The 26,632-nt window shown below is 46.7% G+C and overlaps 2 protein-coding genes across 6 annotated transcripts in view; both read right to left on the bottom strand.

Annotated features, from left to right (window-relative positions):
• The window catches only part of CDC14A (cell division cycle 14A), a 95,371-nt gene that overhangs the window by 11,289 nt on the left and 57,450 nt on the right, over positions 1-26,632 (bottom strand). The window lies entirely within an intron of this gene.
• GPR88 (G protein-coupled receptor 88) lies at positions 15,096-21,431 on the bottom strand. Its single transcript, XM_081008764.1, has 2 exons — positions 20,810-21,431; positions 15,096-20,301 (listed from the first exon to the last, which is right to left on the bottom strand). Exon 2 carries the CDS (start codon positions 19,298-19,300, stop codon positions 18,185-18,187), a length of 1,116 nt encoding a protein of 371 aa, XP_080864890.1. The 5' UTR covers positions 19,301-20,301; positions 20,810-21,431; the 3' UTR covers positions 15,096-18,184.

The following is a 26,632-nucleotide window of genomic DNA, read 5'->3' on the forward strand; positions in this document are numbered from 1 at the left end:
CGCTTTGGAGGCTTTGCATTGCTGTCGCTGAAGCCAAGGATCCTGCATTCGCTCCATAAGACGCACACACATTTCCCCTTAATTTTTGGAGGGGAAAATGTGCGTCTTATAGAGCAAAAAATACGGTAGCTGAAAAATGTTTTGTTTTGTTTTGTTTAGATTTGGGAGGGAAAGCTCAACAACTTTGGGCAAAACTAAGAGAAGCTCAACAACTTTTCTCCCCCCAGCAAAAAAAAAAGAGCTCAGCAACTTTGCCCAATAAAGCTCAACAACTTTTGTGTCCGGATTTTCACTTTTTGAAAGATGGCAACCCTAGGTTGGACCAATTGACCCAACTCTATGATTCTATGATAGGGTGCCTGGATTCGAAGCCGGAGGATGCAGCTATCCCTTTACATCTTTTGACACTTCTTTGCCTTTGGGGGCCAAAGGAGATAAAGCAGTTGCAGTATATAGGCCCTTCTCTCTCGGGCCCATTGCACAAGGGCTAGACTCCAGGCATGTCACACAGCAAGCGAGGGAGTTGGCAAGGACTGAGCAAGACAAGGTGTGGCTGCTTTATTTCCTCCCACATCAGGAGATTCAGTTACTTAGGGACAGCTTTCAGACTACGCTGAAAGCAAAGGGGGAAATAAGCAGGATGTTCAGGAGTCAGGAAGTCAGGGCTTCAGTGTTCTGCGTGTTGCTTAACATCCCTCACTATGATTAGCAGAAACACACACACACACGCACACACACACGGAAATATCCTTAGTTCACAAGGTCAACCTGTCTTGCCAAATTAGGGCTTCTTTGGCACAGGGTTTTGTAAAGAGATTTCATTCTCTTTAAGCTCAGAGCATACATGGTTTGTGGCCATTTCCTGGAGCCGTTAGCTTTCAATGAAGGCAGGGGTCTGTGACCTCTGCAGATCCAGGGACATATTTATCGAAGGAAAAAAACCTAAGAAACTGTTGTGCGCACCACAAAATACCCATTTCACCAACAGGGAGAAAATGGCAATGTTCAGAACGGTTTCCCCTCAACCCAGACCCAGGCAGAACACCGATAAAAATAAAATGCACAGGGTTGGTGGGTGGAATCAGACAACATCCCGCCAAAATCAAGCAACAAACAACTCCACACCCAAAGCCATTTTAAAAAAGGGGGGGGGTGCAAGACAGAAGGATGGCATCTGACATGGATGCTTTGGCCTAGATTCCAGCATTGCAGAGGGTTGAATAGATACCGTATTTTTAGCTCTATAACACGCACCCGACCATAACACGCACGTAGTTTTTAGAGGAGGAAAACAAGAAAAAAATATTCTAAACAAAACAGTGGATGTATGATTTTTGTGGTTCATGCTGTGGCCACAGACATGTGATCTGACAGTGAGTTTGGAGTAGCCCAATGCAAAAATCCTGAGGATCCATGTGGATCCGTGCTTTGTAACCACGTTTTAAGTGGGGAGGGAAGGAAAAGCACTCAAGGGACAAGGAGCACGCGTGGGGTGTGTGGAGAAGGATGCTGCTAATAATGCAGGAGAGGGGTTTAAGGGGAGAAGGAGCACGCGTGGGGTGTGTGGAGAAGGATGCTGCTAATAATGCAGGAGAGGGGTTTAAGGGGAGAAGGAGCACGCGTGGGGTGTGTGGAGAAGGATGCTGCTAATAATGCAGGAGAGGGGTTTAAGGGGAGAAGGAACACGCATGGGGTGTGTGGAGAAGCATGCTGCTAATAATGAAGAAGAGGGGTATAAGGGGAGAAGGCTCCTCTCCTCTCCCACTTTGCTACTTTAAAGCAAGCAGGATCTGCTTTTCTCCCTCCCCCCCCCTTAGCGAGCTGAAAATCTTTCCTGCTATTTCCAGCAAAGCGGGAGAAGAGCCTCTGAGTGGGGAGGAGAGAGGGACAGAGAGCCTGCTTGCTTTAAAGGAACCAACCGGACAGGAGCCACTTACACTCGTGTAAGCGGCTCCTCTCCTCTCCCGCTTTGCCCCTTTAAAGAAGCAGGCTCTCTGTCCCTCTCTCCTCCCCACTCAGCGGCTCTTCTCCCGCTTTGCTGTTTCAAAGCGAGCCACGGAGGAGGGAAGGAAGGGGAACCATGGATCCTCTGCTCACGACTGCAGCAGATCCCCCCCGCCACCCGTAGGCATTCCCTCCATAACACGCACAGACATTTCCCCTTACTTTCTAGGAGGAAAAAAGTGAGTGTTATGGTGCAAAATATACGGTAATCCTTGGGACCCCTTCTATAGGGCCTCAACAGATGCCATGGTCTGAAAGCACCATGGTACCCAGGGGCATATTTGGGACCCCAGATGTAGGAGTTGATTATCTCAGTTTGAAAAATCCCCCACAGGATAACATTGCTGGCATTATTCACAATTTCTGGGACCATGGGAACTCATTAAACTTCAATCCCAGGGACCTGTAAACTAATCTCTCCCACTCTGAGTGGGAAAATCCCTACTGATTTCCATCTCTTCTACTTTAAATCCTGTTCTTTTAAGTGCAGCCATTGTTCTGGTTACTTTAATCTTAGCAGGGATTTCCAGTGCAATGTTATATTCCCAAATAAGGTAGGAATCTGCTTGTTTTGGCTACTCAAAACTACAGGAGGTGTTTGGAGATGACTGACTGAATCTCCAGTCTAAATCTTTGTAAAAAGCAGGGGCAGGAAGGCCTGATGAGGACTGAGACTACAATGCTGGGAGAATTTTGTGGGGACCATTTTCCTGAAGAAAACCACCCCTCTGCAGCTGCTATTTGCCCTGTTAAGGGGCAGCGTACAATACAAACATGAAAGTTTTCCTCCATTGCCATAAAGTGACCCTAATCTTCCCATAGATACTTTCCCCAGACTTTTAAAGGCAAAAGAGATACACATCCATAGTTTTTCTTTTAGTATGGCTCTCAGCTCAGCTCTCTGCCGGTTAATGAAGGTAAAGTCTGAGCTTAGATTTAGGGCCTCGCAGGTAGTTGTTGTTGTTTAGTCGTTTAGTCGTGTCCGACTCTTCGTGACCCCATGGACCAGAGCATGTCAGGCACTCCTGTCTTCCACTGCCTCCCGCAGTTTGGTCAGACTCATGTTTGTAGCTTTAAGAACACCGTCCAACCATCTCGTCCTCTGTCGTCCCCTTCTCCTTGTGCCCTCAATCTTTCCCAACATCAGGGTCTTTTCCAGGGAGTCTTCTCTTCTCATGAGGTGGCCAAAGTATTGGAGCCTCAGCTTCATGATCTGTCCTTCCAGTGAGCACTCAGGGCTAATTTCCTTCAGAATGGATATGTTTGATCTTAGAATCATAGAATCATAGAATCATAGAATCATAGAGCTGGAAGAGACCACAAGGGCCATCGAGTTCAACCCTCTGCCAAGCAGGAAACACCATCAGAGCACTCCTGACATCTTCTTGCAGTCCATGGGACTCTCAAGAGTCTCCTCCAGCACCATAATTCAAAAGCATCAATTCTTCGGCGATCAGCCTTCTTGATGGTCCAGCTCTCACTTCCATACATCACTACTGGGAAAACCATGGCTTTAACTATACGGACCTTTGTTGGCAAGGTGATGTCTCTGCTTTTTAAGATACTGTCTAAGTTTGCCATCGCCTTTCTCCCAAGGAGCAGGCGTCTTTTAATTTCGTGACTGCTGTCACCATCTGCAGTGATCATGGAGCCCAAGAAAGTAAAATCTCTCACTACCTCCATTTCTTCCCCTTCTATTTGCCAGGAGATGATGGGACTAGTGGCCATGATCTTCATTTTTTTGATGTTGAGCTTCAGACCACATTTTGCGCTCTCCTCTTCCACCCTCATTAAAAGGTTCTTTAATTCCTCCTCACTTTCTGCCATCAATGTTGTGTCATCTGCATATCTGAGGTTGTTGATATTTCTTCCGGCAATGTTAATTCCAGCTTGGGATTCATCCAGCCCAGCCTTTCGCATGATGAATTCTGCATATAAGTTAAATAAGCAGGGAGACAACATACAGCCTTGCCGTACTCCTTTCCCAATTTTGAACCAATCAGTTGTTCCATATCCAGTTCTAACTGTAGCTTCTTGTCCCACATAGAGATTTCTCAGGAGACAGATGAGGTGATCCGGCACTCCCATTTCTTTAAGAACTTGCCATAGTTTGCTGTGGTCGACACAGTCAAAGGCTTTTGCATAGTCAATGAAGCAGAAGCAGATGTCTTTCTGGAACTCTCTAACTTTCTCCATAATCCAGCGCATGTTTGTAATTTGGTCTCTGGTTCCTCTGCCCCTTCGAAATCCAGCTTGCACTTCTGGGAGTTCTCGGTCCACATACTGCTTAAGCCTGCCTTGAAGAATTTTAAGCATAACCTTGCTAGTGTGTGAAATGAGTGCAATTGTGCGGTAGTTGGAGCATTCTTTGGCACTGCCCTTCTTTAGGATTGGGATGTAGACTGATCTTCTCCAATCCTCTGGCCACTGCTGAGTTTTCCAAACTTGCTGGCATATTGAGTGTAGCACCTTAACAGCATCATCTTTTAAAATTTTAAATAGTTCAGCTGGAATACCATCACTTCCACTGGCCTTGTTATTTGCAATGCTTTCTAAGGCCCATTTGACTTCACTCTCCAGGATGTCTGGCTCAAGGTCAGCAACCACACTACCTGGGGGGTACGAGACATCCATATCTTTCTGGTATAATTCCTCTGTGTATTCTTGCCACCTCTTCTTGATGCCTTCTGCTTCTGTTAGGTCCTTACCACTTTTGTCTTTTATTATGGTAATCTTTGTACGAAATGTTCATTTCATATCTCCAATTTTCTTAAACAGATCTCTGGTTTTTCCCATTCTATTGTTTTCCTCTATTTCTTTGCATTGCTTGTTTAAGAAGGCCTTCTTGTCTCTCCTTGCTATTCTTTGGAAATCTGCATTCAATTTCCTGTATCTTTCACTATCTCCCTCGTACTTTGCTTGCCTTCTCTCCCCCGCTATTTGTAAGGCCTCGTTGGACAGCCACTTTGCTTTCTTGCATTTCCTTTTCGTTGGGACGGTTTTAGTTGCTGCCTCCTGTATAATGTTACGAGCCTCTATCCATAGTTCTTCAGGCACTCTGTCTGCCAAATCTAAATCCTTAAACCTGTTCCTCACTTCCACTGTGTATTCATAAGGGATTTGACTTAGATTGTATCTTACCGGCCCAGTGGTTTTTCCTACTTTCTTCAGTTTAAGCTTGAATTTTGCTATAAGAAGCTGATGATCTGAGCCGCAGTCAGCTCCAGGTCTTGTTTTTGCTGACTGTATAGAGCTTCTCCATCTTGGGCTGCAGAGAATATAATCAATCTGATTTCGATGCTGCCCATCTGGTGATGTCCATGTGTAGAGTCGTCTCTTGTGTTGTTGGAAAAGAGTGTTTGTGATGACCAGCTTGTTCTCTTGGCAGAACTCTATTAGCCTTTGCCCTACTTCATTTTGAACTCCAAGGCCAAACTTGCCAGTTGTTCCTTTTATCTCTTGACTCCCTACTTTAGCATTCCAATCCCCTATAATGAGAAGAACATCCTTCTTTGGTGTCATTTCTATAAGGTGTTGTAAGTCTTCATAGAATTGGTCAATTTCAGTTTCTTCAGCACCAGTGGTTGGTGCATAAACTTGGATTACTGTGATGTTAAAAGGTCTGCCTTGGATTCGTATTGAGATCATTCTATCATTTTTGAGATTGCATCCCAGTACAGCTTTCGCCACTCTTTTGTTGACTATGAGGGCCACTCCATTTCTTTTACGGGATTCTTGCCCACAGTAGTAGATATGATAGTCATCTGAACTGAATTCGCCCATTCCCGTCCACTTTAGTTCACTGATGCCCAGGATGTCAATATTTATTCTTGCCATCTCATTTTTGACCACATCCAACTTACCAAGGTTCATGGTTCTTACATTCCAGGTTCCTATGCAATATTTTTCTTTACAGCATTGGACTTTCCTTTCACTTCCAGGCATATCCGCAACTGAGCGTCCTTTCGGCTTTGGCCCAGCCGCTTCATCAGCTCTGAATCTACTTGTACTTGTCCTCTGCTCTTCCTCAGTAGCATGTTGGACGCCTTCCGACCTGAGGGGCTCATTTTCCAGCGTCATAACTTTTATATGCCTGTTGCCTTTGTCCATGGAGTTTTCTTGGCAGGGATACTGGAGTGGCTTGCCGGTTCCTGCTCCAGGTGGATCACGTTTGGTCAAAACTCTCCACTATGACCTGTCCATCTTGGGTGGCCCTGCACGGCATAGCTCATAGCTTCTCTGAGCTATTCAAGCCCCTTTGCCATGGCAAGGCAGTGATCCATGATCACACATCCATAGTGTTTCCTTTAGTTTGGCTCTCAGCTCAGCTCTCTGCCAGTTAATGAAGGTAAAGTCTGAGCTTAGATTTAGGGCCTCACAGGTAGTATTTGCTAGCAATGGCTATGTCAAAAAACTACAGAAGAAAATAATATAGATTGGCCTGCACAACTTGTGAGTCCACCAGCCCCAAAGCAGCCAACCGTCCACATAACATGGCCTTCTAGGTGCATGACAGCATCCCTGGTTTTTTGTTTGTTTGTTTTTCAATTCCCAACAGGCAGCAAAACAAGGTGACTTCTAGATCCATGGTTGGTCAGGTGTGCTTGGTTTGGTGAGGAGGAGTCTTATAACTTGTGCAGACCTATCAGAAATCGTTGAAGAAAACTAAACGGACAGGCTTATACCCTGCAAGTGTCCCAGAAAAACTGGAACATCCCGTTCCCACGAGAGCATGGTGGCCATTTGGGGCACCATGATCTCACACCAAGATTTCGCCCTGAAACAGCGCTACTTTCAGGGCCGCGATCTCACACCACGCCTCAAACTGTGTGTATTTGGGGCATGTCTTTTTGGCTCTGTGATCTTGTGCGGGTCATGTGACCCGCATGGGAGCACCAACAGGAAGACATGCATCCTGGTTTTGGGACACAAAATGTTGGCGCGTATGCAGTCTGCTTGTCCTCTTCCTTGTCTGTCTTTTTTTGGAGGAGGCAAAGTTGTTGAGCCGAAAAATCAACACTTTTGATAAAGGATGCCCTAGGCCTGGATTTTCACGGACACTTTAGCCGCTATTTGATACTTTCAACCGGACGCCATTTCGACAGACTAATTCTGACAACTCTATCAGAATTCTCAAAGCCAGAAAGATTATCGACCATGCCTTCTATTTCAGTTTGTATTTATTTAGCCCCACTGCTGGAGCAGCAGCCAATGTTTCATCCATAAGCACATGTCTGTTCAAAGTTCACAGAAGTTTCCTCTTCCCTCCTCTCCTGTGCAGCCAAGCTGTACCTCCTATCCTAAGGGTCAAGGGCCCCTCCTGGGCAATGTAGGATGGGCTGCAAGAGGCTTCTGCAGGAGCAGAGAATCACCTAGTATTGGATTGGGTGAAGACTGATTTGGGGGCAATTCCCTCTTCGCCCAGCAGCCCACTGTACCTTGTTCCACACTGTCCAGTAGACCACACTGAGAAGTTTTCAATGGGCTGCAAGAGGCAGGAGGGGAACAAAACATTTCTTCCTTGAACATCTTTAACATAACTCATTTAAGGTTTCAAGCATGTGTCTCTTATAGCTCAGCTCACTCATGCCTAAGCATAAAAGGTAAAGGGACCCCTGACCATTAGGTCCAGTCGTGGCCGACTCTGGGGTTGCGGCGCTCATCTCGCTTTATTGGCTGAGGGAGCTGGCGTACAGCTTCTGGGTCTTGTGGCCAGCATGACTAAGCCGCTTCTGGCGAACCAGAGCAGTGCACGGAAACGGCGTTTACCTTCCCGCCGGAGCGGTACCTATTTATCTACTTGCACTTTGACGTGCTTTCAAACTGCTAGGTTGGCAGGAGCAGGAACCGAGCAACGGAAGCTCAACCCGTCGCGGGGATTCAAACTGCCGACCTCCTGATCGGCAAGTCCTAGGCTCTGTGGTTTAACCCACAGCGCCACCCGCGTCCCTATGCCTAAGCATAATTCATAGTAAATAAGATCTTGTGGTGCTTTAAAGACTAAGGGTTGAATCAAGACCAAGTTAACTGAATCCACAGTGCAAATATCCATAGGGCAAGTTAAAGGTAAAGGTACCCCTGCCCGTACGGGCCAGTCGTGTCCGACTCTAGGGTTGTGCGCCCATCTCACTTAAGAGGCCGAGGGCCAGCGCTGCCCAGAGACACTTCCAGGTCACGTGGCCAGCGTGACGAAGCTGCTCTGGCGAGCACACGGAAACGCCGTTTACCTTCCCGCTATAATGCAGTACCTATTTATCTACTTGCACTTAGGGGTGCTTTTGAACTGCTAGGTGGGCAGGAGCTGGGACCGAAAGACGGGAGCTCACCCCGCCGCGGGGATTCGAACCGCCGACCATACGATCGGCAAGTCTTAGGCACTGAGGTTTTACCCACAGCGCCACCCGCGTCCCCATAGGGCAAGTTAGTCGTGGCTTAATTTAAATCCCACTGATTTAAATTAACTCAGTTGCAGAAATTTACTGTGGCCTAAACTTTCAAAGAGTAAAACCGGTGCAGCAAATCTGTGGTCTTCCACCAGCAACCATTGGTCCCAGCAACCCTGGCCAATGGTCATGGATGTATTGCGTGTGTGGCTTTGTGCGTTAAGATGTGCCTGTTTGTTTGTCTGTTCTAAAAAAAGAACAGAGAAAGCAACCTCCAGAAAAATGCCAGAGACACATGACTACTCAATTTCAATGTAGCCAACCTGCTAGGCGGAATCTGCCTGAAGAACAGCACCATCTAGCTTCACTCCTTATGGATGTTGAGAAAAAGCCTCCATTGGCTCAAAGATATTTCGATCACTTAGAACTGGTTCCTATGTAAAGGGATGGGGTTATTTACTTTTTCCACTACCCAAGATCGTGTAGAGAGCACAAGGAGCTGATGGAAGGGACAAGGGCACAATCACGAGAGAACTCAGAAAAATGGGCAGGGAGTGGCAAGATGTGTTTATCGCATTTTGAAGGAAGCAAATAATACACACATTAGCGTAACTGGATTTTTAGCAGAGGAGTGTTCAAGCAAAGGCGGGAATTCATTGCCTTTCTATGTTACGCCTTGTTTCGTGTGAAAATTTAAAAACCAATTTGCAGGCTATTTTTGCTTTCAGGCAAGGGTAAAATGAAAAATCCCATGTTGGGTGAAAGCCAAGCAGCTTGTGCCTCTCTAGCCCAACTCTATGGTGTAGAGCAGACACTCTGGCCTTATCGCATTGCCCCATAATGGAAAGGATTGGATTCTGCTATCCATTGCTGCCACTACGCGAATGCAATTCATTTCTCTCTAGGCCTGTCAGTAAATGGCAGGAGTATCGGCCACCAGCCGGGTTTAGGCAGCCTAGAATCGTAGGTTATATATTAGTGGATTATCTTCCATAAAATGAAGTATAAGCCTTCTGTGTATTAACAAAAGCATCTATGATTCACATGCTACCTGAGGCCTCTACTGTACAATGAATGTGTCACCAAAGGTTCCTTCTTTGCCTCTGTTCCTCCTTACTTTTCTTTCTCATCATGTTCCTGCTGCTACTAAGCAAGCCCCGAAACCTAGTAAACTCTTATTTCTGTTCACCGTCAGCCTTCTGATGTCACGGCGGGTCTTTGTTACCCTTTTGAATGAGTCAGAAGCCCACACGCCATGCTTCCTTCCTTTCATGTCATAAAAGTTCCTAGCAAGCCTCAGGCTACAGAATTTAGCTACATGGAGAAAATGGGAAAACCAGATTCAATGCTGCATTTCCGAGGTCAATGGGCAACTTTGGGCAAAAGGACTGTAACAATTTTTGACATACACACTTTTGATCGTGCAGGATGCTTGAATGGTTCGCTGTATCGAAGCAAAAATGAGGGGAGGAGGAAATAAACGACCCCATCTGCCACCTCAGAAATGATGTTGTGCTGCAGAAATGGTGCCTATTCTAAGATTGGGTGAATCTGTTCGTTTCAGTTTCTCCCCGTTTCTAATTTTTCCAGCCTGAAATTCAGTTCACCGCATTTTCACACCAGTCTGAGTTCAGCATTTGAGTTCAAAAAATTGCAAAGCAATTTTCCCCAATATAATGCATGTTATGGTACACTTTACCCAGTATATGCATTTTTGTAAATGGCCTTTTTTTTTTTTGTAAAAGAAGCCTGCTTCCCTCAGGTCCACTCTCCAAAACCATGTCCCCCAGGCTGCTACGGACTGGCTAGTTTGAATATCAGGTTTGGCGAAGGGTGTTAAGCGGCCATTTTGTACACATTGTTTGGAGAACTGCAAAATCTGGAGAAGTGCAAATTTCAAAGAATGGCTGTGTCAGTTCACATATTCTGTGAGCCACCCTGAGATCTTATGATGAAAGGCAGTATATAAATCTGATAAAATCGATTAATAAATAAAATATTGTTCCGAAAGTGCAAATTAAGTAGATCTTCAAAGGCAAACTCAATAGAATTTCTCCCCATCTGTCATGTGTTCATATCACCATATACAACACGTGGCATATCAACACTGCATGACTATGCAAACTGGGTAAATGGAAAAGCATTGCGCTTGAGTGGACATTATGGTCTCGGTTGATAAGCAGCAAATTGTGTTGAACCATGGTTATGAATGTGCCTCTCCCCACTATGGGGGTCCCTGCGCAACTCAGACAAGCTATACCATGGCTTGCCATGTCATCTGAGCCCAAACCATAGTTCGTTTGTTTCAAACAAGTGATTGCCTATGATACAGACATAAACTTTTCTGGCTTGCCACTTGTGGCTTGTTCGAAACAAACAAACATGTCTTCGTCTAGGTTCAGATGAGCTGAGAAGCCATAATTTGGCTTATTTGAGTCATATGCGCATCACGCATCTGAGACAGGGAGAAAAGCTGTTCAGCACTCATCTCGCTTTCAGGCCGAAGGAACTGGTGTTTATCCGCAGACAGCTTTCCGGGTCATGTGTCCAGCATGACTAAACCACTTCTGGCACAATGGAACGCTGTGACAGAAGCCAGAGTGCATGAAAACGCTGCTTACCTTCCCGCTGCAGCAGTACCTATTTATCTACATGCACTTTGACATGTTTTCGAACTGCTAGGCTGGCAGGAGCTGGGACAGCAATGGGAGCTCACCCCGTCGCAGGGATTCGAACCGCCAACCATCTGATTGGCAAGTCCAAGAAGCTCAGTGGTTTAGACCACAGCGCCACCCGTGTCGGCAGGGTAGCAGTATGTTCACAATTAAACCATGGTTTAAGATAAACTGGAGTTTATAGTGACCTGGGAACCAGGCCATTGGATTCATGCAAACAAGTTATCACATAATGTTACCATCAACATGGAATAATGGAGCCGCAGTATCAGAAAAAAATGGCTTCCCACTCTGGTTCCCACCACGGCTAGGGCTGCCCCAAAATTCAACACACATCAGTTTCAATAGTTCCTGGAATGTCTGTGGGTATTAGACAAAACTGGAAATGCATGATGTATAACTACTTAACAGAGGACGAGAGCTGTCACGACTCCACTAAATATCGAGTTCTGAGCAGATGCTTGGTTGTTTACTGCCAACTTTGAAGTACGGTTACAGCTTGACATTGAAAACGGGTGAGATTTTGTTCAGGTTTCCATTTGTTTGTTTCTTTTAAAGTGCACATTCTTTAAAAGCAGCCTCCAAGAAAAAGGATGGCATTTTATAGAAAAAAATTTAAAGGCGCTCTCTCTCTCTCTCTCTCTCTCTCTCTCTCTCTCTCTCTCTCTCTCTACTTTGATTCCCAAATCCTTTTAGATGCTGTGCTGTGAAGAACAGGGACAGGAAAGGAAAACCTTTAGATGTACTGTACATTTCCCAAGGCAAGGTGAAGAATGCAGCGCCCCCAACTCTATCTGCATCTGGAGTTGCCTCCAGACTGTCAATGTTTTGCAGGAGGGATTCAGTTGCATACTGGAAATTTAAGTTTGCGCACTTGAAATGCTCTGGCGCAACAAATCAACTTCAAAAGAAGCAACACATTTCTTTTGCAGTTAGGAAAGTGACAGGGAACTATAGACTAAAAAAATGTGGGCTAACCAACCAATTATAGTCATACCTCGGAAGTCGAACAGAATCTGTTCCGGAAGTCCGTTTGACTTCCAAAACCAAGTCGCGGCTTCCGATTGGCTGCAGGAAACTCCTGCAGCCAATCGGAAGCCGCGGAACCAACATCAGGCGTTTGGGTTCCAAAGAACGTTCGCAAACCGGAACACTCACTTCTGGGTTTGCGGCCTTCAGGAATCAAAATGTTCGACTTGCAAGGTGTTTGGGATCCAAGGTACGACTGTAATGGGAAAGTGCAAAACTTCCATGCAAGCAAATCAAGATGAGTAGCCATGGTCATGTAAATACCACCCCAAAACAAATCAGAATGATTGCTCTATATAGACTGCACACAATCTAACCTCTGTGCAAGCTTTATGCAAGAAAATCTGGATGGATGCTCAAGAAAGTCACCTGGAGAAGCTTGGAAGCACCTCTTTCTGATTTATGTCAAAGTAACAGGCTATTAAAAGGCAATCATGGATATCAACACCTTTGAATATAGGTGTTGCCTCACTTACATGGCGGTTATGTTGCCCACCCCATAAATGAAATTGTGTAAAGTGGGGAGCACCCTCTGAAAAGCCTCTGAACACCCCTTTCCCCCTGCTCACTCTTTGTGCCTCTCTACAGTTCCTCTTGTACCACTGCTTACCTTGAGGGAAAACTGCTCTTTAGTGCTCAGTCGGAGCAAACGGCAATTCGGGTTTCCAATGGATTGCCGTCTGTTCCAATTTATCACTAAAGACTGGGTTTTCCCTGGGAAAGGAGCAGGACAACGGGAGAACCACTCACCCCTGTGCCTAGAAAGTGTGGATCAAGCAGAATATTTCTGAATATTTGCCTGTCCTACGCTCCATGCAACCTTAAAAAGCACCCAGAGATCCCGAGTCTCCAAATACTTTATTTGAGTGCCATGGTTTTTGAAATTGCTCTGAGATTAAGTTGGCAATTAGGTTGGAACGGCAATGCAGTAGAATGAAATGTATTAATTGCAAAATTTAGTGTTATCACTGCAATATTGCAACACAAGACAGGGTTCTCCCAAGCCTTGAAGAATCTGTGCTTCTCTGTGAAAAAAGGCAAACATTTTCAAAGGATAATATTCTTTTGAGCTATAGGGAATCTGACAACGGGGCAACATATCTCTGTGCCCACACTATGGCCAAAAGACTGATACTGCTATGTTGGGACAATAAATGTACAGCTCCATTTATTCAATGGACTCAAGGCCTGACTGCAGTTTCCACATAGAAGCGGATTGCTTATAGATGGAGACTTTTCATGACCAAGTATAATGAAATTTGGAACTCATTTATATAAAATACAGTAGGTTGAGGGGGGAGGGGGGAAATGAGAGTTATATAAGTGCATTAGAAATAATAATACATCTATTTGGATAATATCAATATTAAAGGTAATGTTAAAGGGACCCCTGACCATTAGGTCCAGTCGTGACCGACTCTGGCGTTGTGGCACTCATCTTGCTTTATTGGCCGAGGGAGCCGGCGTACAGCTTCCGGGTCATGTGGCCGGCATGACTAAGCCACTTCTGGCGAACCAGAGCAGCGCACGGAAACGCCGTTTACCTTCCCGCCGGAGCTATACCTATTTATCTACTTGCACTTTGACGTGCTTTTGAACTGCTAGGTTGGCAGGAGCAGGGACCGAGCAACGGGAGCTCACCCCGTCCCGGGGATTCGAACCACCGACCTTCTGATCGGCAAGCCCTAGGCTCTGTGGTTTAACCCACAGCGCCACCCGCTTCCCTAATATCAATATTAGGTAAGTATATATGGAATTCTAACTGTTATGGTGATATATTGTGCCCTAAAAACAAATAAAAAATAAATATGAAAACAATATATTAAAAAGCATTTTGACGACTGAAGTATATCCTATAACTGCTTTGCTTAATCACAAAGCTGGACCCTCCCAAATCCTTCCCACGGAAAGCATGGGAGCACAGCCTTGTACCCAGAGCATTAATTCTACCTTTTAGATCTGCTGCTGCAGCACAAACAATGACATGTGTTCAGTACTAGCTCACATCGTGCCCCCTTGGAGGCTTAACTTAGCAGCCTACCCACTGTCAGCTGTCATCAGCCTCTGCATTCTGGGGAGAGAGAGAGCAACGTTCAAGCGGGCTGGAAAATTCCATATTAGGAAAGATGAAACCTGCTTTTGTTCATAGGTAGAGCTGGTAAATCTGTACCTGTATAAATAGTTCTCCCACGTTATTCAACGAGATTGTTCACTGAGTCATAGGATGCAAGGGGCCAGATGGCCATCCCATCTTGGCTCAGTGCCGGGAAAAATGTTCTGTAGAAACCTGCACCAACGTATTCTATTAGGAGTAGGTAAAGGGATGTGGGTGGCGTTGTGGTCTAAACCACTGAGCCTCTTGGGCTTGCCGATCAGAAGGTCGGCAGTTTGAATCCCTGCGACGGGGTGCGCTCCCATTGCTGTGTCCCAGCTCCTGCCAACCTACCAGTTCGAAAGCACACCAGTGCAAGTAGATAAATAGGTACCGCTGTGGCGGGAAGGTAAATGGTGTTTCCGTGCACTCTGGTTTCTGTCACAGTGTTCCGTTGCGCCAGAAGAGCCAGTGTGGTGTAGTGGTTAAGAGCAGTGGACTCGTAATCTGGTGAACTAGGTTTGATTCCCCGCTCCTCCACATGCAGCTGCTGGGTGACCTTGGGCCAGTCACACTTCTTTGAAGTCTCTCAGCCCCACTCAACTCACAGAGTGTTTGTTGTGGGGGACGAAGGGAAAGGAGAATGTTAGCCGCTTTGAGACTCCTTCGGGTAGTGATAAAGCGGGATATCAAATCCAAACTCTTCTTCAGTCATGCTGGCCACATGACCCGGAAAGCTGTCTGTGGACAAACACTGGCTCCCTGAAAGGGAGATGAGCACCGCAACCCCATAGTCGCCTTTGACTGGACTTAACCGTCCAGGGGTCCTTTACCTGTTTACCTTTATTAAGAGTAGGCAATGCTGTGCTCTCCAGGTGTGGTTGGAGTACAACTCTCATTATCTTTGGTCTTTGGCCATGCTGGCTTGGGGCTGGCGGGAGCTGGAGTCCAGGAACATCTGGAGAACTTCATGTTAGCTACCACAACCAATGTAATGTAGACCAAGTTTGGTCAACGTTCATAGACTCAGCCAGAAGCCGCTCTGTTCTCTCTCTCCTGTGATCCAGGGACCAAGAGTGTATTGGCCACACAGCTCCATTCCTTCTAAGATCTCCACAAGAAAGCTAGCTAGCAGTAGGGGTTTCATCATTACTACAGCATAGGCATATTTGTGCAAGCCTGGGACTGTAACATTACAGCAGCCTTCCCCAACATGGTGGTTTCTCAATGGTTTGGATGCCCAACTCCCATCAGCCCTCGCCAGCATGGTCAGGAATAGTGAGTGCTGAAGTCTGGCAATGTTTTGGGTCAACAGCTTCAGGATATGGCAGTGCTTTAGTTTTCCTGCCCATTAAAAAACGGCTGCCGTTCCATAAAATGGCTGGAAGTGAATGACTGCATTCAGGGACATCAGGGATGAGGAAAGAGTCCATTTTGATTTTTCTCTTTCTCATTTTTTTCAATCTTGAGCAGTTCTCCACATTTCTTTTCTTTTTAGTCTTTTAAAAATATCATTTTTATTGGATTTTGTATGATTTTTACAAAGCTAAACATGAAAACATATTAGTTTGTGATTTTTTTTTTAAAAAGTCGTCATGAAAATTCACCCACGTTCTTAGAGGAATTTCTCCTAACACAAGTTTCGTATGCAATTTTATTTAATATATATACCTTTTCTGGCAAGTCCCTCTAATGTAATGATTTGGGAAGGAGATATGCCATTGTCATCAATATATGCATCTTTACGTACATTTCTCCATAATATATGCATTTTAGTACACATTATTTGCCTGGGTAACACCACTGGAGAATTCAGAGAAGTGCTTTGGTCCACTTATTGTACTGGGAAGGGTGAACGAGGGAAGCTTCGCCTTTAAATGCAAATTAGACTGAACCCCCCACCCACCCAATTCCTAGGGTTGAACCACCGCCCATGAGACTGGGAACCTTTACTTCCACTGATGGGGTCCTAGGAGAGATCCTCCTATCCTATGAACAGAACCTCTCTGTTCACTGTTGCCTTTTCCTCATGCCCTAAGGGCACCTGTCACACACACGCAAACCCTTTCAAGAGGTAGGTTAAGCTTGTAGGGGTGCGTTCAACGCTAGCCATCCTCAGCCAACCCATTGAAGTTAATAGGCATGACTCACTTCAGTTTGTTGATTCCAGTTGGGTCTATCCTAAGTAGAGTCGGATACAACCCAAAATGGCTACTTGCCCACAGGTTGCCCAGTGAGCTGTTTGGTTGGAGAATTTAGGCCCTCACAGCAGCTGCCTTAACTCCCCCCTCTGTGCTCTCTGCCGTCGTTTCTCATCATGGGGAGTTCTCAACCCTAAAAAGGGGAGATATTTGCCCTAGCTCACTTGCTTTGGATAATTATGAACTGAAGGGCAGATTACTTCTGCCTTGGGTGTGCCCCCCAAAAAAGCCCACCGTTCGTAAACCAAGCAGAAAGACAGCACCAGCGTACTTGTAAAAAACATCCCCAAATAATCATGGGAACTGTAGTTTGCCTCTCACAGAACTACATAGCCCAGCATCCTTAAGAAACCACAGTTCCCAGAAGTCTTTGGGGTGGGGGATGTATCTGCTGCATTAATGCCCAAGATTCTCTAAGGAGTGAAGCCTTGTCTGCCTCTGGTGATAGGTTTTCAATGGCTCAAACGGAGAGTCTTTCCCTCTGTTTTCCAAAATCTTTCAGATAGATCCTTTGCACCTTATCTGTGGCCACCGTGCGCTCTTTATCCATCGGCTAAGGCAATCTCTCCTTTACAAGCCAGTCTCCTCCGTTGGTAGTTTGTAAAAGCCAATAAGGAATGCAAAACATTCAGGCGAAACAGTGAACACATGGAGAGGCCAAAAATTGAGGTATATAATCAGATCTTTTCATCCGCTTGACTGCACTGAGTTTTTTCTGAAAAGCTCCACAAAGTGTGAAAGAGATTTGATACAAATATATACATTTTAAAGCTGACAAGTGTCTGTGCATTATTTTATTTTTTAAAAGCCTCTCCGTAGGGAGTGGAGTACCGTGCAGTTCAGTGAGTCATTTGGTGGGTGCTTCCAGATGGCTGCTTATTATGGGATTGCCGCTCTTCGTGCATGCAGCCTCAGTTGTATCCTCCTCCCCGCCCCCGGCCATGCCCTGTTTAATCCAGACTTCCCATTTCTGGGGGGGGGGGGGAATCTAATAAGGGAGTTCTAGACTGTTGCTATTTTCAGATGGGATTTCGTCCCGTCCAGGCAAATTCAGGTTGTACCATTAAAAATGGATATTGAGCAACTAAACCACTTGCTCTCCCAAAGGGAACTTTTTTTGCCATGAGGAAAGTGGCACCAGAAAGTTTGGCGTGACACTTGCCCAGCATGAGGTCACTTGACCTCACTGCAAACCAATCAGAATGGACGTGCAATAAATAGCTAGCATCATCTAACCTCCCTGTGGACTTTGTGCAAACGAATCAATGTAAATGATGGCAAAGCAGGTTATCTGGAAGCAACCTCTGTAAAGGACAACATCCCCACCTGCTGACAATGGCCCACATGCGATACCTGAGTCCAGGGGTCGGCAACCTAAGGCCCATGGGTCACAAGCGGCCCATGGGGGTCGTTTAATCGGCCCATGGACCCCCACCACCCACTTGGGAACCCCTGCCGCCTGCTTGGTCAGCTCCCGTGCGCCACGCTAAACTGGCGCAGAGCAGAGCAGGGACTGCCTTCCATGATGCTGGCCGGCTTCCCATTGGCTGCAGGAAGCTCCTGCAGCCAATGGGAAGCTGCGCACCCCTCCTCCGCACAGGAAGGAGTGCCGGAAATAGCATTTGAGCGTGCATGCACACGCGCACACACACACACACACACACTCCGGCCCACCGCGGCGTCTGAGGGACCGTGAACCGGCCCAAGCCACAAAAACTTTGCTGACCCCTGCCTGAGTCCAAGGCTAATGTCTCCCAACACCTTTTCACCTAAGAGCGTGCAGATTTAGGGGGGGGGGTATCAGTGAAGCACTAAGCTGCCTAGACTTTCCACCTTGGTCCCCAGCTGCGATGGCTCCTGAGAGGGAAGAGACACTGTAGGGAGGGCAGTAGTGGCCGCTGCGGCAGCTACCGCCACCGCCGGGTTTTCCCCTCCAGGTAGCACTAAGCGGGCACAGCGGCGGAACTCCTCGTTCTTCCACGTATAGAGCAGCGGGTTGAAGGCAGAGAGAGAGCAGAAGAGCAGCCAACTGGCGATCTGCAGCCCCCGGGGCATGGGCCAGAAGAAAAAGCCCAGCAAGCTGACCCACACCAGAGGCTGTGTGGCCAGGAGGAACGCGAGACAGAGGAGCAAGACGGAGATGCTGCTCAGGCGCCGGGCCCGGCGGGGAGCCGCCGGGGCTGCTGGGAAGGGGAGCTGCTGGAGCAGGTGAAAGTTGAGGACGCTGACGCGCTTGACACTGCCCCTCACCCTCCTGACAATCCCCATGTAGCAGTAGAGCAGGAGGACTGTCTGGCTGAGGACAGCCAGGGCTACCAGAAGGCCCATGTAGTTCGAGCTCTTGGTACTGGTGCCATTTCCAGACTCCTGCCGGCTGGGTTGCCACATCTGCAGTCCTGGGGGGATGGAGGCGAGGAGGAGGGCCAGCCCCCAGGACAAGCTGATCATCCAGGCCGTGTGCTTCCTCTGGTAAACAGCCTGGTACGTGATGGGCGGCTTGGTGATGAGGACATAGCGATTGAGGGCCACCAGCAGGTGGGAGAGCAGTGAGACGATGAGCCCAAGGCCCACCAGCCCAGCACGGAGCAAGCGGTACCCTTCTGACCGCACTGTTGGGGACCCGGAAGGGAGCAGTCCCTGCACCGCTTCTTGCGGCATCCAAAGGCCACAGACACTGAGGTCCGCAACGCAACCGTTGACAATGAAAGCGTTGCTGGTGGTGCGTAGTTTCCTGAAGGTGAAGACCAGGTAGATGACCATGATGTTGGATATGGTCCCGTAGATGGCTAGCAGCAAGTAGAAGAGAGACAAAGAGATCCTCGTCCCCAGGGAGTCTTCTTCACAAAGCAGCTGTTGCAAGGATCTATAGCTCCAGGAGGAGGAGGAGGAAGAAGAGGAGAAGGAGATATTGGGCATTGTGTGGCACACAAATGAGGCTCTCCAGACCAACCTCAGCACTGCTCAGTTCTGGAGAAGGCTAAGCTGAGCCAGGAAGAAATCCAGGAAAATCTCCTAGACCAGGCAGAACACAGCAGGAGCCAAAGCAGATCGTCAGAAAAGTACCAAACATACATGACGTCCCAGAATGTAGACGGTGATCTCCAAAACAGGCAAAGAGCAAGACTGGATCCCATGGAAAAACACCAACTTCTCAGATCGTGACAGGTCTCCAGAGTCAGTTGTTGGCAGAGGTGAAAGAAGGGATACGTGAGTCTTCTTCACCGTATTTCTACACAGAGGAGGCTGCAAGTATGCCAGATCACAATAGAAGAAGCTTGCCGATGGATCCAAGGCTGGTGTTTGCAAGCCAGGCAAGCAGAAGGAAGACGAAATCCAGAGCTTGCCTCCAAATCTCCATGACTGCAGCAAAGTTAGATTCTCCTGGTCGAGTGCAGCCAGCAACGAGTACCCAAAGACAGGCAGGCGAGCGAGGAAGCAAGCAAGGCAGAAAAAAAGAAGCCTCAGCTGTGGAAATACCAGGAGTCCCAGCACCCTCTGGGCAATGGCCTCAAGAGCAACAGCAGCTCATCTGAAGACCTGGAGCATCTTCTCTCGCTTTACAGCATGCACACTGTATTATCAGCCTGGGGAAATTCGGCGCTTCTCATCTTTATGAATTATTCAGCAGGTTTCAGGCTTGCGAGAGCAGGAGAGAGGGAGAGGGAGGGGAGGGGGAAAAGAAAAAGAAAGAACCCAGCTTGCACTGAAAAGCCTGCAATTACAGAGACAGATCTCTCTCCCCCTGCCTCCATCGCCACCCACTGGAGTTCTCAAATCACACCCCTCTGGTCTCTTCCTGGACCTCTCCTGTAGCACTGATTTCCAGGATGGAGAAGAAATTCCTTTGCTCACATCTACTTCCATTTCCTCCGACTCCCCTCCGTGAGGATGTGGTTGGTTTATTTCCTCCTTTTCCCCTTTTTTAAAAAAATAAAAAAAATCTAATTTTAGATCAAATCTTTAGTTGCAATATGGGGAGGGAAAAACCACGCTCTTGCTTAAAACATTCTGCTCCTTGGCAACACAGTCTTCATCATATTACTGTGCCGATTCTCTAGTGTATTTTTGCCATAGGGTTCCCCCACCTCCGGAAACCTGTCCTTGCGAACGCAAAGCATCGTGGCAACGGAGCTGAGAAAGGTACAAAATAGGAGGGATGCAGTACATGGCTTTTCCTAAGAGAGGGAGGGGGCAGGTGCTGTCCTTATATTGAAAGCTGTCGATTAACACGCAAAAAGTGATCTCCCTGCCTGAAAATGCCCAAGGTGGGTGCACCAAAATGCCCCAATCCAACAAGGTGGAAGTTTCCCATGGGCTTGGTCTGGGGGGCGGGGGATGGACAGCTGCTCCCCCTCAATCAAGTAAATAAATAAACAAAATACTTAACTAAAAGTAGGAATGATCACAATATTTGAAAGCACTCACAGAGGTCACTTGGATGATGTCGTGGCGCGTTCGAGAGATGCAACCGACAGAGCGATAGGCGTGGCTTCCGCAAACCGACCAATCGCATCGCAGGTAGCTCAGCTTCTGGAAGCTTCTCATCGTTCCTGGCCTTCTCTCCTGAGAGTACGCCCCTGCGAGGCCTGTCTAGAAACGACTGGAAATTCCCCACAGGCTATTTATACTGCGGAGAGCCCTCAGGCCCCAGTCAACGATGTTATTGTTATTATTTTTATTTAATTCCGTAGTTTTGAAACCACTGAAGATTTTGACAGGTTTTCCCCCGAGAGCTTGAGGTCAACAGAAAGTCATTTAAAACAACTGTTGGGGAGACGTTTCATTCCGAATCTGCTAGATGGAGCCAGACGGAGCATGATGACAAGTGGGTGCCCCCCCAACATAAATCCTGCTACGCCCAAGAAGTTGTCTACTAGGCTTGTAGCTGATGCAAATTCCAGACACCTTATACTTTCTGGATGTGTGTTTCAATGCACCTGGGGAGATACATACCTATTCAGAGACTGTACGGAGGACAAAATGGCCACTGGGGTCACCTTTCAAAGCCAGATCTACCCAATCCGCAGTTTCTGAAATGCAGGCACCCCCCACTTACGCGCAGCCGACTTGTGCGCAACCGCACATGCATGCGCTGCCAGGAAATAATTAAATAAATAGAACGGTACCAGGAATTACATCCAAAAAACGAAGATCATGGCCACTGGGCCCATCACCTCCTGGCAAATAGAAGGGGAAGAAATGGAGGCAGTGAGAGATTTTACCTTCTTGGGCTCCATGATCACTGCAGATGGGGACAGCAGTCACAAAATTAAAAGACGCCTGCTTCTTGGGAGAAAAGCAATGACAAACCTAGACAGCATCTTAAAAAGCAGAGACATCACCTTGCCAACAAAGGTCCGTATAGTTAAAGCTATGGTTTTCCCAGTAGTGATGTATGGAAGTGAGAGCTGGACCATAAAGAAGGCTGATCGCCAAAGAATTGATGCTTTAGAATTATGGTGTTGGAGGAGACTCTTGAGAGTCCCATGGACTGCAAGAAGATCAAACCTATCCATTCTGAAGGAAATCAGCCCTGAGTGCTCACTGGAAGGACAGATCCTGAAGCTGAGGCTCCAGTACTTTGGCCATCTCATGAGAAGAGAAGACTCCCTGGAAAAGACCCTGATGTTGGGAAAGATGGAGGGCACAAGGAGAAGGGGACAACAGAGGACGAGATGGTTGGATAGTGTTCTCGAAGCTACCAGCATGAGTTTGACCAAACTGCGGGAGGCAGTGGAAGACAGGAGTGCCTGGCGTGCTCTGGTCCATGGGGTCATGAAGAGTCAGACATGACTAAACGACTAAACAACAACAAACCAGGAAGTGGAAGGAGAGCTCTGGAGAACTCCTCAGAGGCTGGAGAAGATGTCAGCGAGGGCGGATGAAGCCCCAAAGAGACCTGAGGTACAGTGGGGCTTTGTTTAGGCTGCTCAGCTCCCCGTCTAGCAGCTGACACTCGGGGGAGCGCAGCAGTAGCTGCACAGATGCTTTACTGTGCATCATCCAGCCTCCAGCCGGCCCCAGAGCTTCGGCTCAAGTTGGAGAGGGAGTTGTGTGGAGAGAGAGCTGGACAGCAGGAAGAAACAGGTGTTTTGAGGCTTTTAAGAGGTTTTTTAGAGGGTGCTCCCCACTTTATGCGAGTTCACTTATGTGTATGGGCTCCCGGAATGTAACCCCCCACATAAATTGGGGGGGGGGGACACCTGTAATACTAAAACTGAAGCACAGCCATCCGCATTCATCCAAAAATAATAATAAATGATGCAGTTCTCCAACCAAGTACGGTTTACAAAAATGCATATTTGTAAGGTAAAAAAATACGCATAAATATGAATATATTGGAGAAAATAACATTCAAAAATGTGTTCTTTTAGGAGGAATTGCTTGCAAAAATCTGGACTCTGTAAGTCAAAGCTGCATACAAAAATGTGCTTATTGGGATAAATTGACAACAACATGCGGAAGAATTTTCACGAGGATTGCAAATTGCTGCAGAAATGTGGAGAACTGGATTTAAGATTTGAGAAGAATTGGGAACAGAGAGGGCTGAAATTGCTCTGTCTCTAATTCACAGTTACCAACACTGATTTACAACTGGATTAAAACCAAATCCTCTCTTCCCTTTCTTTCTTTCTTTCTTTCTTTCTTTCTTTCTTTCTTTCTTTTGGGTGGGGGGAGGCACAACTCATAACGCTGGTTCTTCATTGTGATGCTCCCATTATGGAAGGCCCTTCCAAGGGAGGCTCATCTATAGCGACCTGCTGCTCTTTTGCTCCCAGGCAAAGAATATGTATCCATTTGACCAGACAGAACGTGAACCCACTGGTAAGGTTTTGTCAACTCTGATTTTTTTTTTTTTAAATGCTGCTGTTCTGTTTTGTGCATATTTTACTGAGATTTTCTATTGCTCTTTTTTCCCCTTTTGCTATTCCCTCGTATGCCACTGTCATAAATAAACAAAATTATTTATTAAACTTAAAAAGACTGTACAGCTAATACAAACTTGCATCAATGGAAGGACAGCATTTTGAAAGAAAAAAAATTATTAAATAAATTAACAAAATAGTGGATAAGAATGAAATATCCCAAGAAGCAGCATTCTAAAACCAAGGCATTTTCATTCATTCATCTTCTCTTTATCTATCTATGGACAGATTTTGTGAACACTTCTGTATATTTTTGAGGACCGGCTCACACATGCAATAATAATAATAATAATAATAATAATAATAATAATAATAATAATATAATATGTATACCCCGCCCACCTAGCTAGGTTTCCCCAGTACTCTGGGTTCCCCCAGCAATGCACATCACTTGAGAACTCTATATTTGACGTCTTGCAGCATATGCAAAGCTTTGTCTGTACACACCATACATTTAAAACACATTTAAAGCACCCACCCAAGTCACTCTGGGAAGTGTAGTTCAACCCCCCCCCCGGGCTACGATTCCAAGCACACTTAACAAAAGGCAGTTCCCAGTATTTTTTTGGGGGGGGGGATGTGCTTTAAATATATTATATCAATGCAGCCTATATGAAGATCACATGCAGTAAACTGAAGCGATAAAATCTAAAGGCAGCTAAGCAGGCCATACCAGTTCAGATAGCAGGTGGGTACATACTCTTTTTCATCATCATCATCATTTTGTTATTTGTACCCCGTGCATCTGGCTGGGTTGCTCCAGCCACTATGGGTGGCGTCTAGCATATACAAAAACATAATTAAACATTAAAAACTTCCCTACACAGGGCTGCCTTCAGATGCCTGTATACTCCTGTGTGTTAAACAAGCAAACAAAATCCAAAATTGCAAAGTTGAAAACCTCTAGTACAACAGCAAGGTAGGTTTATCTCGCAGCCTTCTCTCTACCAGAAAGCAGGTTGCTTTTGTTAGAATCTTTTTTTAAAAATGCGATCCATCCCCATCTGCTGTAGATTCCCTACAAACAATCCTGTATCTGGGGGTAGGGGGGGGCATTGGAGGAGAGGAAAAAAACACTCCGCACATGCTTAAAGAAGCGCTTGCTCTGTATTACCTCACCTGTTTCAGCTACTCAAAGCATGGGAACGGCAATTTCTTCTCTCCCCCCCCCCCCGGCTTTTGGAGTTGAAAGCCACCTCCTGACGCCCCCACACTGCACTGGAATGAGGAGCATGGTTCGAACCCGCCTCTCTAAGCCAGCTCTCTTGTTCAGGCTCCTCAAGTCTGTTACTTCAAAAAGGCGGGCACAACTGCTTGATTTGTTGAGACATTTTTTTTCCTGCTGGGCCGCCTTGGAAAGATATCGAGAGCCGCAATGAGTGCAAAAGCACAGCCGCCATTGAAACTGTGAAGTGCTAGCTTGGCAATGGCAGTCTGACGTGCTACTCCCGCCACCTCTTCTTCCGTAACTTCCCCTTCCCAAGATGCCAGCCTGCACTTGGAACAAAAGACAAAACCTCGCAGAGCAATTCCTGTTCTCTGCATGTTAAAAAAAGAGAAGTGTTCCCTTTCTTAAGAGATCACTTTCAGAAAGGGTAAGAAATGCAGTTAGCAGTCATTGAAAGGCTGTGGCGCTGGGAACGTCTCGTCTTAAAGCCAGATGAGCAGCTGTCAGTCAGTGTGGACAATACTGAGATATATGCATCAGTGGTCTGACTCAGTAAGGTCATTTAGGCAGTGTGCAATCAGGTTTGTTTTTTTGGGAGGGGGTGGTGGAAATGGCATGATTATAGTATTAAATTTATATACCGTATCTTTTGCTCTGTAAGACGTGCTTTTCCCCTCCTAAAAAGTAAGGGGAAATGTGTGTGCATCTTAGGGAGCGAATGCATGCTTTGGGCGGCTATCCCTGAAGCCAGGAGAGCAAGAGGGATTGGTGCGCACCGATCCCTCTGGCTCTCCTGGCTTCAGGGATAGCCGCCCGAAGCCTCCTGAGAGCAGCGGGAGCACTCCCGCTGTGCTCCAGAGGCTTTGCATTGCTTTCGCTGAAGCCAGGAGAGCAAGAGGGATCGATCCCTCTTGCTCTCCTGTCTTCGCTGGAGAGCCGCTGCGCCACTTTCCCTCTCTGCGCAGCACCTCTTCAGCAAAGCAGGAGGAGAAACAGAGCCCTATCCGTTTCTCTTCCCACTTTGCTGGAGAGGCGCTGAGCAGAGAGGGAGAGAACTTTTTTTTCTTGTTCTCCTCCTCTAAAACTAGGTGCGTCTTATGATCGAGTGCCTCTTATATGGTCTTATATGCGTCTTGTATGGCTGAAAAATACAGTGCGTCTTGTGTGGTGCGTCTTATACGGTCGGAAAATATGGTACTGCCTTTCCTCTGAGGATCACAGTGCGGTATACAGTGGTACCTCAGGTTAAGTACTTAATTCGTTCCGGAGGTCCGTACTTAACCTGAAACTGTTCTTAACCTGAAGCATCACTTTAGCTAATGGGGGCCTCCTGCTGCTGCTGCGCTGCTAGAGCACGATTTCTGTTCTCATCCTGAAGCAAAGTTCTTAACCTGAAGCACTATTTCTGGGTTAGCGGAGTCTGTAACCTGAAGCGTATGTAACCTGAAGCGTATGTAACCTGAAGTACCATTGTACAGCGTAAAAACACTGTCATGTCACTCCAGCACATACTGCAGTTGTATGTACAGCCTCACATACCTTAGTAGATTCAAGCGGAAATCACACCAAACAAGGGAGCGACCCAGCACCAGAGACCACAAGCTCTAGTTTCTCCTGCTTCTTGCTGGATATGCCACAAGGAATTTGTGATCCCTCTGTGTGCCATTTATGGCACCTATGCTGTCAGCTGGCCACATAGGGGAGAACTGCTAAACCCAGAGATTGAAACGCCTAAATCTAGATGGTCCAACATGCAGCCCCACCCCCGAGGCCTTTTGGGGCAGCTCTCTGCAGCATTTGACACTGCCCCCAGCCCTCACGCTACCTTCCTCCTGGGAAGGCTTGGACAGGGTCTGAGAGTCTTCTGGCCTCCTTCCTCAAGACTGGATGAATTTGTTCCGAAAAGGTAATCCGAGAAGGATTGGCTGTTCATGAAACGACTTGCAGTGAAACATCTATGGAAGGATCGACATTACAGAGACCTCTTCTCAGAAAAATTGCATCCTTTTATTAGATGCATGAATAGCGCTAAACTGCAAGAAAATGTCAGGCGAGAAATCATTTCAGTGGTATAAAATGTTTTACAGGGAAAGAAAAAATGGGACTTAATTTTCACTAGAAAATGCAAAGCAGATGCTTTTAGGAGAATATCTA

The sequence above is a fragment of the Podarcis pityusensis genome (assembly GCF_964106645.2).
Source record: "Podarcis pityusensis genome assembly, chromosome: 6".
In the NCBI taxonomy this organism is placed as follows: Eukaryota; Metazoa; Chordata; class Lepidosauria; order Squamata; family Lacertidae; genus Podarcis; species Podarcis pityusensis.

What these genes read in the sequence shown, in the direction of transcription:
- GPR88 (XM_081008764.1), bottom strand. Translation starts at nt 19,300, where the DNA reads ATGCCCAATATCTCCTTCTCCTCTTCTTCCTCCTCCTCCTCCTGGAGC.